The sequence below is a fragment of the Salvelinus alpinus genome, chromosome 16, assembly GCF_045679555.1.
Source record: "Salvelinus alpinus chromosome 16, SLU_Salpinus.1, whole genome shotgun sequence".
Lineage (NCBI taxonomy): Eukaryota > Metazoa > Chordata > Actinopteri > Salmoniformes > Salmonidae > Salvelinus > Salvelinus alpinus.
The window spans coordinates 39,342,014-39,362,198 of record NC_092101.1 but is presented as its reverse complement, the minus strand read 5'-3'; the positions used below and the strand labels follow the sequence as shown (position 1 = coordinate 39,362,198).

General features: G+C 45.0%; 1 protein-coding gene across 3 annotated transcripts in view; it reads left to right on the top strand.

Annotated features, from left to right (window-relative positions):
* The window catches only part of LOC139541494 (rho GTPase-activating protein SYDE2-like), an 85,671-nt gene extending 66,126 nt beyond the window's left edge, over positions 1-19,545 (top strand). For all 3 annotated transcript variants that reach the window (XM_071346186.1, XM_071346185.1, XM_071346187.1), the window contains exon 7: positions 14,910-19,545. In XM_071346186.1, the coding sequence (XP_071202287.1) occupies positions 14,910-15,649 (740 nt within the window). In that variant the 3' untranslated portion in view covers positions 15,650-19,545. The remainder of the gene's footprint in view (positions 1-14,909) is intronic.
* Positions 19,546-20,185: the final 640 nt, after the last annotated feature.

Here is a 20,185-nt window from a genome sequence, read left to right as displayed (position 1 = left end):
GTCACTCCAGAGATGTTCGATCGGGTTCAAGTCCGGTCTCTGGCCAGATCTAGGAAGAGTCTTGGTGGTTCCAAACTTCTTCCATTTAAGAATGATGGAAGCCACTGTGTTCTTTGGGACCTTCAATGTTGCAGAAATGTTTTGGTACCCTTCCTCAGATCTATGCCTCGACACAATCCTATCTCGGAGCTCTACAGACATTTTCTTTGACCTCATGGCTTGGTGTTTTGGTTTTTGCTCTAACATGCACTGTCAACAATGTAGATCTGAAAATGTAGCTAGACTCTTACCCGTATACATAAATGAACAGTTCACGGCAGATTGGAACCATTTAACTCCGTTTTGTTTGTAGCCTCATCTTGTTTTGCTCTGGTTCACACTGACCGGGGCGTGTGCAGAAAGTAGCACATGACTTTTTCCAACTGATCTGTCGATAGCGCCTGCTAAATAACTCATTTTGATTATTTATTTTTAATGTTTACGTTCGAATGACGCTCCTGTGAAGTTGTGACGTGCGACAAACGCCTACTTTCCTGAAACTGGTCACAATATGCTATTTCTGTTTTTTATTTGTAATACATTTGCAAAAATTTGTCTTTATGGGGTATTGTGTGTAGATTGATGAGAAAAATAAATAATTTCAATACATTTGGGAATTATACTCTAATGTAACAAAATGTGGAAAAAGTGAAGGGGTCTGAATACTTTTCAAATGCATTGTAATTCTCCAGAAAACCAATGGTCCAAACTTCTGGTCTCTATCGTAATCCGTACAAACGTTTTGGAAGTTTTTACCCTTGTAGCATGGCCAGAATTAGGGTGACTAAATCAATGGAGGCCAGAGAAACAAAGTGGTAAAACAAATTGGAAAATTGCTTCGCATCAGCTAGGCTGGATTCTGTGCAAGAATTAAAGCTACATGGCTACCTGACAGGCTCATCTTTCTTCTCGAATCCGCAGGACATAAAACAATATAGAGGTAAGATGGATATCGATTTAGAGACATGACATGTAGTATTTTCATATTTTAGTATATGCTTTTCATATTAATTTGAAATTCCTGTTCTTTTTCAAAGATTTCTCACAAAAATAAGCTCATCTTTGTGAAATGTCAACAGAGCACTGAGCGTATACCAAGCTTTTTATTTTCAAAGCATTTTACATTTATTTCAGCTCGTGTCATGCTAATTTAGCTTTCTGTGACCCACGGACGCAACTTTGAAGACGACGACCACAATATGTAAAATCCTCAAAAGAGAAACCTGCACCACTATGTCAACAGAGCTCAGTGTTTATGAGAAACCTGCACCACTATGTCAACAGAGCTCAGTGTTTATAAGAAACCTGCACCACTATGTCAACAGAGCTCAGTGTTTATGAGAAACCTGCACCACTATGTCAACAGAGCTCAGTGTTTATGAGAAACCTGCACCACTATGTCAACAGAGCTCAGTGTTTATGAGAAACCTGCACCACTATGTCAACAGAGCTCAGTGTTTATGAGAAACCTGCACCACTATGTCAACAGAGCTCAGTGTTTATAAGAAACCTGCACCACTATGTCAACAGAGCTCAGTGTTTATGAGAAACCTGCACCACTATGTCAACAGAGCTCAGTGTTTATGAGAAACCTGCACCACTATGTCAACAGAGCTCAGTGTTTATAAGAAACCTGCACCACTATGTCAACAGAGCTCAGTGTTTATGAGAAACCTGCACCACTATGTCAACAGAGCTCAGTGTTTATAAGAAACCTGCACCACTATGTCAACAGAGCTCAGTGTTTATGAGAAACCTGCACCACTATGTCAACAGAGCTCAGTGTTTATGAGAAACCTGCACCACTATGTCAACAGAGCTCAGTGTTTATGAGAAACCTGCACCACTATGTCAACAGAGCTCAGTGTTTATAAGAAACCTGCACCACTATGTCAACAGAGCTCAGTGTTTATAAGAAACCTGCACCACTATGTCAACAGAGCTCAGTGTTTATAAGAAACCTGCACCACTATGTCAACAGAGCTCAGTGTTTATAAGAAACCTGCACCACTATGTCAACAGAGCTCAGTGTTTATAAGAAACCTGCACCACTATGTCAACAGAGCTCAGTGTTTATAAGAAACCTGCACCACTATGTCAACAGAGCTCAGTGTTTATAAGAAACCTGCACCACTATGTCAACAGAGCTCAGTGTTTATAAGAAACCTGCACCACTATGTCAACAGAGCTCAGTGTTTATAAGAAACCTGCACCACTATGTCAACAGAGCTCAGTGTTTATAAGAAACCTGCACCACTATGTCAACAGAGCTCAGTGTTTATGAGAAACCTGCACCACTATGTCAACAGAGCTCAGGGCTTATAAGAAACCTGCACCACTATGTCAACAGAGCTCAGGGCTTATAAGAAACCTGCACCACTATGTCAACAGAGCTCAGTGTTTATGAGAAACCTGCACCACTATGTCAACAGAGCTCAGGGTTTATAAGAAACCTGCACCACTATGTCAACAGAGCTCAGTGCTTATAAGAAACCTGCACCACTATGTCAACAGAGCTCAGGGCTTATAAGAAACCTGCACCACTATGTCAACAGAGCTCAGTGCTTATAAGAAACCTGCACCACTATGTCAACAGAGCTCAGGGCTTATAAGAAACCTGCACCACTATGTCAACAGAGCTCAGTGTTTATGAGAAACCTGCACCACTATGTCAACAGAGCTCAGGGCTTATAAGAAACCTGCACCACTATGTCAACAGAGCTCAGGGCTTATAAGAAACCTGCACCACTATGTCAACAGAGCTCAGTGTTTATGAGAAACCTGCACCACTATGTCAACAGAGCTCAGGGCTTATAAGAAACCTGCACCACTATGTCAACAGAGCTCAGGGCTTATAAGAAACCTGCACCACTATGTCAACAGAGCTCAGGGCTTATAAGAAACCTGCACCACTATGTCAACAGAGCTCAGGGCTTATAAGAAACCTGCACCACTATGTCAACAGAGCTCAGGGCTTATAAGAAACCTGCACCACTATGTCAACAGAGCTCAGGGCTTATAAGAAACCTGCACCACTATGTCAACAGAGCTCAGGGCTTATAAGAAACCTGCACCACTATGTCAACAGAGCTCAGGGCTTATAAGAAACCTGCACCACTATGTCAACAGAGCTCAGTGTTTATAAGAAACCTGCACCACTATGTCAACAGAGCTCAGTGTTTATAAGAAACCTGCACCACTATGTCAACAGAGCTCAGTGTTTATAAGAAACCTGCACCACTATGTCAACAGAGCTCAGTGTTTATAAGAAACCTGCACCACTATGTCAACAGAGCTCAGGGCTTATTATCGGATGTATTAGGTTACGAAATCTGACCTTTTATATATAGTTGAAGTCAGAAGTTTACATACACCTTAGCCAAATACAATTTAACTCAGTTTTTCACAATTCCTGACATTTAATCCTAGTAAAAATTCCCTGTCTTAAATTAGTTAGAATCACCACTTTATTTTAAGAATGTGAAATGTCAGAATAATAGTAGCGAGAATGATTTATTTCAGCTTTTATTTCTTTCATCACATTCCCAGTGGATCAGAAGTTTACATACACTCAATTAGTATTTGGTAGTATTTCCTTTAAATTAAATAGCTTGGGTCAAACGTTTCGGGTAGCCTTCCACAAGCTTCCCACAATAAGTTGAGTGAATTTTGGCCCATTCCTCCTGACAGAGCTGGTGTAACTGAGTCAGGTTTGTAGGCCTCTTTGCTCACACATGCTTTTTCAGTTCTGCCCACACATTTTCTATGGGTTTGAGGTCAGGGCTTTGTGATGGCCACTCCAATACCTTGACTTTGTTGTCCTTAAGCCATTTTGCCACAACTTTGGAAGTATGCTTGTGGTTATTGTCCATTTGGAAGACCCAAGCTTTAACTTCCTGACTGATGTCTTGAGATGTTGCTTCAATATATCCATATCATTTTCCATCTTCATGATACCATCTATTTTGTGAAGTGCACCAGTCCCTCCTGCAGCAAAGCACCCCCACAACATGATGCTGCCACCCCCGTGCTTCACGTTTGGGATGGTGTTCTTCGGCTTGCAAGCCTCCCCCTTTTTCCAATTGTCTGTAAACAATTGTTGGAAAAATTACTTGTGTCATGCACAAAGTAGATGTCCTAACCGACTTGCCAAAAACTATAGTTTGTTAACAAGAAATTTGTGGAGTGGTTGAAAAACGAATTATAATGACTCCAACCTAAGTGTATGTAAACTTCCGACTGCAACTGTAATGTTAATTATATGTTAGAGAAAGACCACACTGAACTATTCAAAACATGAATAATCATATTTGTCTTGTTAAAATTTACTTTACAACATAAGGAAGTGAAATTTCCTCACCAAATTGCATTTTCACCCGCTCTGGGCAGAGTGGGTGGACACCCTGTAGGGTGCCGTTTGGGATGCAGAGTGGGTGGACACCCTGTAGGGTGCCGTTTGGGATGCAGAGTGGGTGGACACCCTGTAGGGTGCCGTTTGGGATGCAGACAGACATCCTGGACCAACTGTGGCTCTATGGTTGGTCATTTGTCTCCCTGTTTAACTGTTCTGCTCTCAGCAGCTGTCTTCTTTGTGTGCACGGTGACATGAGAACAGATACGCACCGTCGAGTACAGGGATATTGGGAGGGATATGAGAGAGAGAGGGGTATGAGTGTTGGGTTGCTAGGCGGTTTAGATGTCAAAGCCTGTGTTATTGTTTAAGTCTGAGGAGGATGGAGAATAGAAGCCTATAAGGCTAAACCTGTCTGATCCCCTCAGATCACTAACATTCCAACTGCACTAACTGCATTTAACTTCATAGTGTTGTTTACGTACGATGCATGGTGTATTGCTTAAGCTGATCTTTATACTCCTCACTGATCTTTATACTCCTCACTGATCGTTATACTCCTCACTGATCGTTATACTCCTCACTGATCTATATACTCCTCGCTGATCTTTATACTCCTCGCTGATCTTTATACTCCTCGCTGATCTTTATACTCCTCGCTGATCTTTATACTCCTCACTGATCTTTATACTCCTCGCTGATCTTTATACTCATCACTGATCTTTATACTCCTCACTGATCTTTATACTCCTCTCTGATCTTTATACTCCTCTGATCTTTATACTCCTCGCTGATCTTTATACTCCTCACTGATCTTTATACTCCTCGCTGATCTTTATACTCATCACTGATCTTTATACTCCTCTGATCTTTATACTCCTCGCTGATCTTTATACTCCTCGCTGATCTTTATACTCCTCGCTGATCTTTATACTCCTCTGATCTTTATACTCCATACTCCTCTGATCTTTATACTCCTCGCTGATCTTTATACTCCTCACTGATCTTTATACTCCTCGCTGATCTTTATACTCATCACTGATCTTTATACTCCTCACTGATCTTTATACTCCTCTCTGATCTTTATACTCCTCTGATCTTTATACTCCTCGCTGATCTTTATACTCCTCGCTGATCTTTATACTCCTCGCTGATCTTTATACTCCTCGCTGATCTTTATACTCCTCGCTGATCTTTATACTCCTCGCTGATCTTTATACTCCTCGCTGATCTTTATACTCCTCTCTGTCCCTGCCCTCCAAATTGAATCCCATTCTGCTTATTAATGTTAAAACATGACCTTTATAAAAAAAAATATACGGTTTTATTTGATATTTTATCAACAGTACAAAACAGACATCATACAAACATCAACTACATCACTCCTGCCCAGACCCAGTAGCCCTCACCCCTATCTCCATCAACTACATCACTCCTACCCAGACCCACTAGCCCTCACCCCTATCTCCATCAACTACATCACTCCTACCCAGACCCACTAGCCATCACCCCTATCTCCATCAACTACATCACTCCTACCCAGACCCACTAGCCATCACCCCTATCTCCATCAACTACATCACTCCTACCCAGACCCACTAGCCATCACCCCTATCTCCATCAACTACATCACTCCTACTCAGACCCACTAGCCATCACCCCTATCTCCATCAACTACATCACTCCTACCCAGACCCACTAGCCATCACCCCTATCTCCATCAACTACATCACTCCTACCCAGACCCACTAGCCATCACCCCTATCTCCATCAACTACATCACTCCTACCCAGACCCACTAGCCATCACCCCTATCTCCATCAACTACATCACTCCTACCCAGACCCACTAGCCATCACCCATATCTCCATCAACTACATCACTCCTACCCAGACCCACTAGCCATCACCCCTATCTCCATCAACTACATCACTCCTACCCAGACCCACTAGCCATCACCCCTATCTCCATCAACTACATCACTCCTACCCAGACCCACTAGCCATCACCCCTATCTCCATCAACTACATCACTCCTACCCAGACCCACTAGCCATCACCCCTATCTCCATCAACTACATCACTCCTACCCAGACCCACTAGCCATCACCCCTATCTCCAGCGCCCGTATCACTTTCCACCACATGGCCTCAAACTGCACGATTTTGTTAAAACATGACTTTTAGTACCCTCTCCACCTAGGATATTCCTGTCCTAACCTTAGCCCTTAGCCCTCCCAGCTTCACCCTAACATTTCACAATCGTTATGAGAAATGTCCAGCCTCTTCACGAGGTCCACACCTTCCACTGCATTGTTGCATAGGCCTGGAGTGTGTGACCTGGGTTATGTGAATGTGTTTCTGGGGTTGTGTGAATGTGTTTCTGGGTTGTGTGAGTGTGTTTCTGGGGTTATGTGTTTCTGGGATTGTGTGAATGTGTTTCTGGGGTTATGTGAATGTGTTTCTGGGATTGTGTGAGTGTGTCTGGGGTTATGTGATTAGGAGAGTTGGCTTGTTCTCTGTACTTGCATTGTTTTCAATGGGGGGGAGGGTGTTAATGAACGGTGTGTGTGTGTGGGCAGACATGTGTCTGTGTTTGTGACTGCTTGGCCTTGGTATTTGGTGAATTTCATAAGGAGGTGAAAGTGTGCGTGTGACTCATTGGCCTTGGTGACCGCTGTGCTTTTCTGGTTAGTGTGTGTGTGGGCGTGCTTGTGTGTGTTGTGTGTGTGCGCGCATGTGTGCTTGCGGGCGTGTGTGTTTGGGCAGAGAGCAGGTGGTCAGGGAGAGATCACACTATGGCAGAGTGGTGGAGTGAGGGGACAGGAGAGGAGGAGAGGAGAGGAGGGGAGGAGGGGAGGGGGGAAGGGTGTGTAAGGCTCTGGATATTTTTAACTGGTCAGGGACAGCACAGTGGGAGCAGCCATGGATTTGGAAGTGTCCAGGAGGGTGTGTGGCACAGGCAGGATGGGGTGGCTGGGAGTTCAGGGGTTGAGGTGATGGGGGTTCGGGGTTATTTGCTTATTCTTGGATCAGCTGTGATGACTGTTTGCCAGATACCCCGGCAAAAATCGGCATTTCATTTATCTCCATGTCCAGCCCTTATATGTAGACTCACAATGAAGTGTTTTAACATTTTATTTTCAGGACAACCAGGGCTACAAGTCGATCACAAATCAATTTGATATAAACAAATGCATTCATGATTTATTGACAAATGTCAATACAAAAAAAGAAGGTCCACCAAAGCAAAAACCTGATAAAAAATGAATTTATACGAATGTAAGTACAGAAATTGTTTGCTCACTGGGAAATGACAGTGACAACAGTTTGGAGTTTGAGACAGCATCTATGTGAGCTTATTACAGTATTATAGACACTTCGTCCTGGGACTTCCTATGTAGAAGAATCCCATACCTTCTAACAACTCTTGTGTAGCTTGTGAAGTCATAGAGCAAAACATGTTACATATCCGTGTTCGTGGGACTCTCAGCTTTTAATAAGTCAAACCATCCGGACTCTACAGACGTTTTTGTCAAAAGACCTGGCGCTCCGTGCCGGCGTTACGGTGGGACTCATTGAAAGCTTTCATACAGTATGATATCAAAATCAGCTGTTGGCTTTGCTGTACCACTGTGGAGCTTGTGTACTTTACTTTCTACCTTCTTCAGCATGAAATAGCTGTAACAGTAAAGTCGAGTTTCAAGGTCTTTCATGTCAACTGGCTGCTTGACTGGTTGCTTTTTGTTGCAGTGAGTGGACATGTCAGTTTTACCTCTGAAATGTTTTTTGTTTGTTTTGTTTTATTCCGCCACTGACTGCAGGAGGTATGTAAAGGTGTACTGTGGGGGACACCGTGTAGTAGGAACTAGAGGTCGACCGATTAATCGGAATGGCCGATTAATCGTGGCCGATTTCAAGTTTTCATAACAATCGGAAATCGGTATTTTTGGGCGCCGATTTTTTTTATTTTTTTTTTACAGCTTTATTTAATTTTTATTTAACTAGGCAAGTCAGTTAAGAACACATTCTTATTTTCAATGATGGCCTAGGAACGTTCTGCCTCGTTCAGGGGCAGAAAGACAGATTTTTAACCTTGTCAGCTCGGGGGATCCAATCTTGCAACCGTACAGTTAACTAGTCCAATGCTCTAACACTGATTACATTGCACTCCACGAGGAGCCTACCTGTGCCGCGAATGCAGTAAGCTAAAGTAAATTGCTAGCTAGCATTAAACTTATCTTATAAAAAACAATCAATCAATGACTGTCATTGCTCCAATGTGTACTTAACCATAAACATCAATGCCTTTCTTAAAATCAATACACAAGTATATATTTTTAAACCTGCATATTTAGCTAAAAGAAATCCAGGTTAGCAGGCAATATTAACCAGGTGTCATTTCTCTTGCGTTCATTGCACGCAGAGTCAGGCTATATGCAACAGTTTGGGCCGCCTGGCTCTTTGCGAACTAATTTGCCAGAATTTTACGTAATTATGACATAACATTGAAGGTTGTGCAATGTAACAGGAATATTTAGACTCATGGATGCCACCCGTTAGATAAAATACGGAACGGAATAAACGTTTTGTTTTCGAGGTGATAGTTTCCGGATTAGTCAAAGGTATATGGTTTAGAGAGAAATAGTCGACGCGTTATAATTCCTGTTATAACTTGCGGCTGAACTTGAAAGGGGTTCCTTCGTTATTTTACCGTTCATGTCTTCCATAGAGAATGTCTTGATCTACTTCAAATAAGGTCTGTGTTTCGTGCAGGCTTAAACCGCCTTGACGTTTTGATACCCGTGTAAATCTCACTAGGATAAGGTAACGTTTGTCAACATATTTTCATAAATCCACTCTACAAAAAAAATTATCTTCACTTATATTTAGCCAATATTGATCAGAGTTACCTTGTCCTATGGATATCTACACAGTTATAAAATTGGCAAGGTGGTGTAAGCCTACACGAAACACAGACCTTATTTTAAGTGAATCTACAAATATCCTATGGAATAAATGAAGGAACCGCTTTTCAGATTTTGCTGTCATGGGAATTATGACTCGCACTTTGGTCGTCAATTCTTACCATGCCCATTATTAAAATAGGATTTCCTGCATATAGAAATGACAGTTTTTGTTTTCAACATTCATCACAGGTAACTTAAACTCTATTTTTTTTCTCTATTTTTATTCAAACAGTTGAGAGTATTTGTCTCCTAAGCAGACTCTTCAGTATCATTGTCACTTCAGAGCTGTGTGTGTGTGTGTGTGTGTGTATTTATGTATTATATTAAGTTAAAATAAAAGTGTTCATTGTTCTTTCAGTATTGTTGCAATTGTCATTATTACAAAAATGTGTGTGTGCGTATGATATATATATATATTAAACATTTATTTTATTTTATATAAATCGGCCGATTAATCGGTATCGTCTTTTTTTGTCCTCCAATAATCGGTATCGGTATCGGCGTTGAAAAATCATAATCGGGCGACCTCTAGTAGGAACACAGAGAGACAGACAGGTAACTGGGCTGTGGTGGTTGGAGTGTTGGAGTGCTCAGTGTTCTGTTCTTCTCCTTAGCTCAGACATGCTCATATCATGTGATTCGTCTTTTTTTGTCCTCCAATAATCGGTATCGGTATCGGCGTTGAAAAATCATAATCGGGCGACCTCTAGTAGGAACACAGAGAGACAGACAGGTAACTGGGCTGTGGTGGTTGGAGTGTTGGAGTGCTCAGTGTTCTGTTCTTCTCCTTAGCTCAGACATGCTCATATCATGTGATTCGTCTTTTTTTGTCCTCCAATAATCGGTATCGGTATCGGCGTTGAAAAATCATAATCGGGCGACCTCTAGTAGGAACACAGAGAGACAGACAGGTAACTGGGCTGTGGTGGTTGGAGTGTTGGAGTGCTCAGTGTTCTGTTCTTCTCCTTAGCTCAGACATGCTCATATCATGTGATTCCCTCCTACCCCTTCTTCACCCCACAGAAGGGACATGTGTTAGACATTTACATTTAAGTCATTTAGCAGACGCTCTTATCCAGAGCGACTTACAAATTGGTGCATTCACCTTATGACATCCAGTGGAACAGCCACTTTACAGTAGTGCATCTAAATCTTTTAAGGGGGGGGGGGGTGAGAAGGATTACTTTATCCTATCCTAGGTATTCCTTAAAGAGGTGGGGTTTCAGGTGTCTCCGGAAGGTGGTGATTGACTCCGCTGTCCTGGCGTCGTGAGGGAGTTTGTTCCACCATTGGGGGGCCAGAGCAGCGAACAGTTTTGACTGGGCTGAGCGGGAACTGTACTTCCTCAGTGGTAGGGAGGCGAGCAGGCCAGAGGTGGATGAACGCAGTGCCATTGTTTGGGTGTAGGGCCTGATCAGAGCCTGGAGGTACTGAGGTGCCGTTCCCCTCACAGCTCCGTAGGCAAGCACCATGGTCTTGTAGCGGATGCGAGCTTCAACTGGAAGCCAGTGGAGAGAGCGGAGGAGCGGGGTGACGTGAGAGAACTTGGGAAGGTTGAACACCAGACGGGCTGCGGCGTTCTGGATGAGTTGTAGGGGTTTAATGGCACAGGCAGGGAGCCCAGCCAACAGCGAGTTGCAGTAATCCAGACGGGAGATGACAAGTGCCTGGATTAGGACCTGCGCCGCTTCCTGTGTGAGGCAGGGTCGTACTCTGCGGATGTTGTAGAGCATGAACCTACAGGAACGGGCCACCGCCTTGATGTTAGTTGAGAACGACAGGGTGTTGTCCAGGATCACGCCAAGGTTCTTAGCGCTCTGGGAGGAGGACACAATGGAGTTGTCAACCGTGATGGCGAGATCATGGAACGGGCAGTCCTTCCCCGGGAGGAAGAGCAGCTCCGTCTTGCCGAGGTTCAGCTTGAGGTGGTGATCCGTCGTCCACACTGATATGTCTGCCAGACATGCAGAGATGCGATTCGCCACCTGGTCATCAGAAGGGGGAAAGGAGAAGATTAGTTGTGTGTCGTCTGCATAGCAATGATAGGAGAGACCATGTGAGGTTATGACAGAGCCAAGTGACTTGGTGTATAGCGAGAATAGGAGAGGGCCTAGAACAGAGCCCTGGGGGACACCAGTGGTGAGAGCACGTGGTGAGGAGACAGATTCTCGCCACGCCACCTGGTAGGAGCGACCTGTCAGGTAGGACGCAATCCAAGCGTGGGCCGCGCCGGAGATGCCCAACTCGGAGAGGGTGGAGAGGAGGATCTGATGGTTCACAGTATCGAAGGCAGCCGATAGGTCTAGAAGGATGAGAGCAGAGGAGAGAGAGTTAGCTTTAGCAGTGCGGAGCGCCTCCGTGATACAGAGAAGAGCAGTCTCAGTTGAATGACTAGTCTTGAAACCTGACTGATTTGGATCAAGAAGGTCATTCTGAGAGAGATAGCGGGAGAGCTGGCCAAGGACGGCACGTTCAAGAGTTTTGGAGAGAAAAGAAAGAAGGGATACTGGTCTGTAGTTGTTGACATCGGAGGGATCGAGTGTAGGTTTTTTCAGAAGGGGTGCAACTCTCGCTCTCTTGAAGACGGAAGGGACGTAGCCAGCGGTCAGGGATGAGTTGATGAGCGAGGTGAGGTAAGGGAGAAGGTCTCCGGAAATGGTCTGGAGAAGAGAGGAGGGGATAGGGTCAAGCGGGCAGGTTGTTGGGCGGCCGGCCGTCACAAGACGCGAGATTTCATCTGGAGAGAGAGGGGAGAAAGAGGTCAGAGCACAGGGTAGGACAGTGTGAGCAGAACCAGCGGTGTCGTTTGACTTAGCAAACGAGGATCGGATGTCGTCGACCTTCTTTTCAAAATGGTTGACGAAGTCATCTGCAGAGAGGGAGGAGGGGGGGGATGGGGAGGAGGATTCAGGAGGGAGGAGAAGGTGGCAAAGAGCTTCCTAGGGTTAGAGGCAGATGCTTGGAATTTAGAGTGGTAGAAAGTGGCTTTAGCAGCAGAGACAGAAGAGGAAAATGTAGAGAGGAGGGAGTGAAAGGATGCCAGGTCCGCAGGGAGGCGAGTTTTCCTCCATTTCCGCTCGGCTGCCCGGAGCCCTGTTCTGTGAGCTCGCAATGAGTCGTCGAGCCACGGAGCGGGAGGGGAGGACCGAGCCGGCCTGGAGGATAGGGGACATAGAGAGTCAAAGGATGCAGAAAGGGAGGAGAGGAGGGTTGAGGAGGCAGAATCAGGAGATAGGTTGGAGAAGGTTTGAGCAGAGGGAAGAGATGATAGGATGGAAGAGGAGAGGGTAGCGGGGGAGAGAGAGCGAAGGTTGGGACGGCGCGATACCATCCGAGTAGGGGCAGTGTGGGAAGTGTTGGATGAGAGCGAGAGGGAAAAGGATACAAGGTAGTGGTCGGAGACTTGGAGGGGAGTTGCAATGAGGTTAGTGGAAGAACAGCATCTAGTAAAGATGAGGTCGAGCGTATTGCCTGCCTTGTGAGTAGGGGGGGAAGGTGAGAGGGTGAGGTCAAAAGAGGAGAGGAGTGGAAAGAAGGAGGCAGAGAGGAATGAGTCAAAGGTAGACGTGGGGAGGTTAAAGTCGCCCAGAACTGTGAGAGGTGAGCCGTCCTCAGGAAAGGAGCTAATCAAGGCATCGAGCTCATTGATGAACTCTCCGAGGGAACCTGGAGGGCGATAAATGATAAGGATGTTAAGCTTGAAAGGGCTGGTAACTGTGACAGCATGGAATTCAAAGGAGGCGATAGACAGATGGGTAAGGGGAGAAAGAGAGAATGACCACTTGGGAGAGATGAGGATCCCGGTGCCACCACCCCGCTGACCAGAAGCTCTCGGGGTGTGCGAGAACACGTGGGCGGACGAAGAGAGAGCAGTAGGAGTAGCAGTGTTATCTGTGGTGATCCATGTTTCCGTCAGTGCCAAGAAGTCGAGGGACTGGAGGGAGGCATAGGCTGAGATGAACTCTGCCTTGTTGGCCGCAGATCGGCAGTTCCAGAGGCTACCGGAGACCTGGAACTCCACGTGGGTCGTGCGCGCTGGGACCACCAGATTAGGGTGGCCGATGCCACGCGGTGTGGAGCGTTTGTATGGTCTGTGCAGAGAGGAGAGAACAGGGATAGACAGACACATAGTTGACAGGCTACAGAAGAGACTACGCTAATGCAAAGGAGATTGGAGTGGCAAGTGGACTACGCGTCTCGAATGTTCAGAAAGTTAAGCTTACGTAGCAAGAATCTTATTGACTAAAATGATTAAGATGATACAGTACTGCTGAAGTAGGCTAGCTGGCAGTGGCTGCGTTGTTGACTTTGTAGGCTAGCTGGCAGTTGTTGACTTTGTAGGCTAGCTGGCAGTGGCTGCGTTGTTGACACTACACTAATCAAGTCGTTCCGTTGAGTGTAATAGTATCTACAGTGCTGCTATTCGGGGGCTAGCTGGCTAGCTAGCAGTGTTGATTACGTTACGTTGCGTTAAAAGAACGACAATAGCTGGCTAGCTAACCTAGAAAATCGCTCTAGACTACACAATTATCTTTGATACAAAGACGGCTATGTAGCTAGCTATGTAGCTAGCTACGATCAAACAAATCAAACCGTTGTACTGTAATGAAATGAAATGAAAATGTGATACTACCTGTGGAGCGAAGCGGAATGCGACCGGGTTGTTGAGTGCGGAAGTTCTATTCGGTAGACGTTGGCTAGCTGTTGGCTAGCTAGCAGTGTCTCCTACGTTAAGGACGACAGATAGCTGGCTAGCTAACCTCGGTAAATTAAGATAATCACTCTAAAACTACACACTCTAAACTACACAATTATCTTGGATACGAAGACAGCAAAGACAACTATGTAGCTAGCTAACACTACACTAATCAAGTCGTTCAGTTGGGTGTAATAGTTGCTACAGTGCTGCTATTCGGTAGACGGTGGACGTTTGCTAGCTGGCTAGCTGCTGGGCAGATAGCAGTGTAGACTGCGTTAGGACGACGAAATACGATAATTACGCAATTATCTTTGATACAAAGACGGCTATGTAGCTAGCTAAGAAGAAATTGCTAAGATTAGACAAATCAAACCGTTGTACTATAATGAAATGTAATGAAATGTAATGAAAAGTTATACTACCTGCGGACCAAAGTGCGAACCAAAGTGCGAATGCGACCGCTCGCTCCAACCCGGAAGTTAGGTTAGTGTTAGGTTAGTTCACAGACATTTGAAGACTAGGTAAAATGTACAGCTGTAGAAGTGAAGTAGTAGAGTGTGTTGGAGTGGCTTTGGCATATTTCTATGCAGCATGGCATGGGTTAATGTCTGAAATACCACCTTTAGACCGTGGCTGTACTCCAGGAGGACCTTGTGTATACAGTGTGCTTGAATGAAAATTATAATATTTTTTAGTTGAATAATTGGTTTGCACCAACAATGCTTGAAGAGCTTGTGCCATACACCAGGAGTTAACAGAGCTAGGACTATGGCACTGACTGAATAACTTCCTGCTTACTCTTTAACTAACTCTTTCTTTCTCTCTCCTATGTCTTTCCATCTCTCCTTATAGTGGTGGACCCACATGGCAAGACCTCATCCCCCATCCTGGAGCACCCCGGCCCAGCCGACCAGCCTGCCGCTCCACCCCTGCGTCGGCGGAAGGAGCGTCCCCAGGTGCTGAACTTGAGTGATGCAGAGATGGCTGGGGTGCTGCGACCTAGGCCGGGCCGACTGGACAGCCCTAGCAACCGTTACGCTGGTGACTGGAGTCGCTGTGGAGAGCGCTACCTCCCCCCTCCTCTGCCCCAGGAGGAAAATGACTATGATGATGTTCCTTCTGAGGATATGGAGGTCACTGAGGAGGGACAGGAAGGACAGGAGACGGAGAAGGAGGGGAGAGAGGAGCTGAGACAGGAAGGATTACTGGACAGTGGACAGGAGGAAGGACAGGCAGAGCCACCTACAGCAAAACAGGAACCCCCACTACTCCAGGAGGTGATGGAGGGACCTGTAGAGAAGGAGGAAGAGGAGAGAGAAGCAGAGGAGGAGAGAGTGGAGGAGAGCGATGTCTCCGGTGGCGGTCAGCCGTCAGACGATAGGGTGTGTGATGATGATGATGATGATGATGAGCGCATCCTGCCCCTCCACAACCCCAAAGAGCACACATACCAGGCTTACATGAAGATCCAGGACATCAGCCCCGTTCTCAGCAACAGGGTCAACCTGCGAGACCTGCAGGAGAGCATCGACACACTCATAGGCAACCTGGAGAGAGAGCTCAACAAGAACAATCTCAAAGTTAGCTACTGACGCAACACACATTCAGCCCCACAGACTACTGACTCAAACACACAGCCCAACAGGCTACTGACTCAAACACACAGCCCAACAGGCTACTGACTCAAACACACAGCCCAACATGCTACTGACTCAAACACACAGCCCAACAGGCTACTGACTCAACACACAGCCCAACAGGCTACTGACTCAAACACACAGGGCAACAGGCTACTGACTCAAACACACATCCCAACAGGCTACTGACTCAAACACACAGCCCAACAGGCTACTGACTCAAACACACAGCCCAACAGGCTACTGACTCAAACACACAGCCCAACAGGCTACTGACTCAAACACACAGCCCATTAGGCTACTGACTCAACACACAGCCCAACAGGCTACTGACTCAAACACTCAGCCGTTACAGGCTACTGACTCAACACACACAACCCAACAGACTACTGACTCAAACACACACAGCCCAACAGGCTACTGACTCAACACACACAGCCCAACAGGCTACTGACTCAAACACACAGCCCAACAGGCTACTGACTCAACACACACAGCCCAACAGGCTACTGACTCAAACACACAGCCCAACAGGCTACTGACTCAAACACACAGCCCAACATGCTACTGACTCAAACACACAGCCCAACAGGCTACTGACTCAAACACACAGCCCAACAGGCTACTGACTCAAACACACAGCCCATTAGGCTACTGACTCAACACACAGCCCAACAGGCTACTGACTCAAACACACAGCCCAACAGGCTACTGACTCAAACACACAGCCCATTAGGCTACTGACTCAACACACAGCCCAACAGGCTACTGACTCAAACACTCAGCCGTTACAGGCTACTGACTCAACACACACAACCCAACAGACTACTGACTCAAACACACAGCCCCCAATGATGGAAAAGGCTTAATTCTAAGGGCTTAAGCTAATTCTAAGGGCTTCGAGACTGGAGAGTTGTTGGGGTTCAGGAATTGGGCTCCAGGGTTGCCGTGGTGACTCTTAATAAAGACGACTCAGTGGCACGTGCACCCGTGTCGTGTCGTGTGCCCCTGCAGAACTCTGGTGTTTAGAACTCTGGTGCGTGATTGGCTGGACACTTCATTTAGCACCTACCCACAAGACATTATTTGATGTTTCATTAATGTTTTGCTTTTGATGACTTGTTTTTACATGTCGCTCATGTTCTGTTGTTCTTATCCGGTTGTTGTTGTTGCTTCTCTTCTTATTAGAAGAACCCATTGACCCCCAGGGGTGTAAACGGTGCCTTAATTGTGTGAAGGTGGGACTTTAAGGCAGGGAGAGCTTTTCTATTGAGGTACGAAACATTATGACGTACAGCAATGCACTTATGAGGCAGGCTTTAGTGTATAGTACAAGTCATTTAGGTATATGGTACATGCAGTATAGCTGGCTATGGACTGGGAGGAGAACCAGGGAGGGGGCTAGCCCTCTGAACCCTCCTCCTCCTCGGGTACGAGTACAAACTTATCATACAGTCACATACATACCTGCTCCAATACCATGAAGAAACACATAAACAAGGAGATAATGGGTGATACGTGTTTCTCTCTACCTGCTAGAACAGAGCAGCTAATCTGTAGCAACAAACAGAGATAGAAAAAAATAACTAATGTGATGTCATGTATTTGAAAAATGAATAAGTGAATATGACATGGGTGAAAACCATTCATATCTGGTTTTCTTTTAGCCTTTCCCAACCTCCCACATGATCTAGACCAGGGTTTGGTCTTAATGTGCCCCCAGGGGTTCCCCAGAAGCCCTGATCAAGACCACGCGTATCAAACTCATTCCACGGAGGGCCCAGTGTCTGCGGGTTTTCGCTCCTCCCTTGTGCTTAATTGATTAATTAATTAGTAAGGAACTCCCTACACCTGGTTGTCTAGGGCTTAATTAAAATGGAAAAACCAAAAACCTGCAGACACTAGGCCCTCCATGGAATGAGTTTCAGACCCATGATCTAGACAGACAGTGATCACCTGCGGGTTTAAAGAGGAAAAAGTCAAATATGGGAAACTTACGTATGGTACATACTGACTGCAGAACAGCAGTTCACGTGTTTCATAGAAACAGTTACTGTGTGGAGAGGGCTCTGGCTAGTATGACATGTGAGTCCACTACCTAAATAGATAAAAGAACGTTTTCAGAAATCCAGGGATTCAGAATGATCAGTATTTAACATATTTATGTATATATAAATGTATTTGGAGTATATATATTATTTTTTACAGCTTATATATATATTTCCATACAGGCATATTTAAATGCTCTCCATAACCTTGTAGTGTTGACCCATGATAGACTATATAGACGGGTTGGTTGTTTAGCAACAAAACCAACACATGTGCAACTATGGGGTAAAACAGACGGGTTTGGCTTAGACTGTTGATCACATGTCAACTATATTTTGTTTCTAATGTTCATTGAAAACAAATACATTTCCACAATGAGCACTTGTCTCTCAAATACATTGTTATAGTTGGTTAGATAGCTAGAGAATATTCGCCATATTAGCATAGACGTGACATCAGTCAAAATAAGACATGGTATCAAGAACAAGGTAAAACCAGCTGAAACGAGCCACATACAATTCCCCACATGGCAGATTCTTGTCATTGTTGCTAGCTATCTGGCCATCCAGGACCACAACAACACACGGCCTTCTGCCCCATTCAAATGTGTGCATGGTTTTTGTGACGTTGTCACCTAACCCGTCTATGTTGCTTTGTTTCCTCCCACTTAAGCTACCTGTACACATCTTAAACGTGCTGGACTAATGGTACAACTTAAGCTGTAATATATATGACATAGAAATACGTTCTTGCAGAAAGAGAGATATTGTTATATTTTTTTGTACATATTTGGCATCTGTTTTTGTCGCCGGTTGGTCTAATATGTGTTCATAGTTGTGTTTAAAAGGTACTGATGAACATTGTTGCATGGTCAAAAGCTTTATTACTGACTTAAACAAGTATATTTCCCACCTGAGGTTATCGTATCATATTTATGTGTACATGGAGATTATTTTCTATTTGTTCCTATCCCACTTTTTTGTCATCCCTTTGACAGCTGCTCACACAGACTAACAACCAGGTTCAAAAGAACATTTAATTGAAAGACTAAAAGAAAGGAAAATCATTCAGCTAGCTAGTCCCTAAGGCGATTGCACTGCAGTGCAGTAGTTTCCTATGGTGATGGGAAACTATCCAGTGAAGCTTTCATTATATAAGGATGTTTTTCTGGTTCTAGCCTGGCCCTGGTTCCTATCCTCCGGGTCTGGCCTGGCCCTGTTTCCTCTCCTCCGGGTCTGGCCTGTCCCTGTTTCCTCTCCTCCGGGTCTGGCCTGGCCCTGTTTCCTCTCCTCCTGGCCTGGCCCTGTTTTCTCTCCTCCGGGCCTGGCCTGGCCCTGTTTCCTCTCCTCCTGGCCTGGCCTGGCCCTGTTTCCTCTCCTCCTGGCCTGGCCCTGTTTTCTCTCCTCCGGGCCTGGCCTGGCCCTGTTTCCTCTCCTCCGGGCCTGGCCTGGCCCTGTTTCCTCTCCTCCGGGCCTGGCCTAGCACTGTATCTATCAATGCATTCCTCCCTCTTCACTCTTTCTCTAACCCCCTCCCTCCTTCCCTCTTAATCAGTGTGTCACATGTCCACATTGTGTCTGAGCACGTGCACATCGTTGGTTGTGTGTACATCGTTGGTTGTGTGTACAGTAAGTGTCATACGGTCAACGTGTTTTTGTAATAGTTGTTTTGTTTCATCTCTGTCCTGTTTGTATGTCTGTCTTGGAAACAGAAAACTATGATGAAAGCATCACTAAATAGAATAATACTTTGTACTGATCTTGAAAAATGTATGGTCATATTAAAGTATATATTTCACATGGCCTTGCGTCTTTCTGGTTATTACATTTTGTCAAGTTGATTCAACCATGTTCTGCTGCCAAATCATTGGCCTGTAGATGAGAGTAAAGTGAAACACTCAAAGCATCCCATTTTGAGATGTAATGTCTGTTATATGTCTTTTTGCTATTCACTTTAGACCAGTATTAAAATGTCGTAACATTAACAGTCATTGACAGTCAGTTATTTATTGGGTCTTGGTTTCTACCGATGTTGCTTTCAGAATCTGCTACTGTGCTGTGACTTCCTGCCTTTAAATTAGAAGTGATTTCAAATAAGGGTTTTTAAGGTATTAGGTTTCAAATAAGGGTTTTTAAGGTATTGGGGTTCAAATAAGGGTTTTTAAGGTATTAGGGTTCAAATAAGGGGTTTTAAGGTATTAGGGTTCAAATAAGGGTTTTTAAGGTATTAGGGTTCAAATATGAATTTCCAAGGTATTAGGGATCAAATATGGATTTCCAAGGTGTTAGGGTTAATCTATCTTTGCTATGGAAAGGTTGGAGCAAAGCAACAAAAGACAGGAAAGATGGGAAGTGTTCCTGGCTCTGCAGAGTTTTGGGAATATTTTTAGGATGTGGGAATCTCCCAGTGCTTGGCACAGCTTCGGGGACATTCCAAAATGAC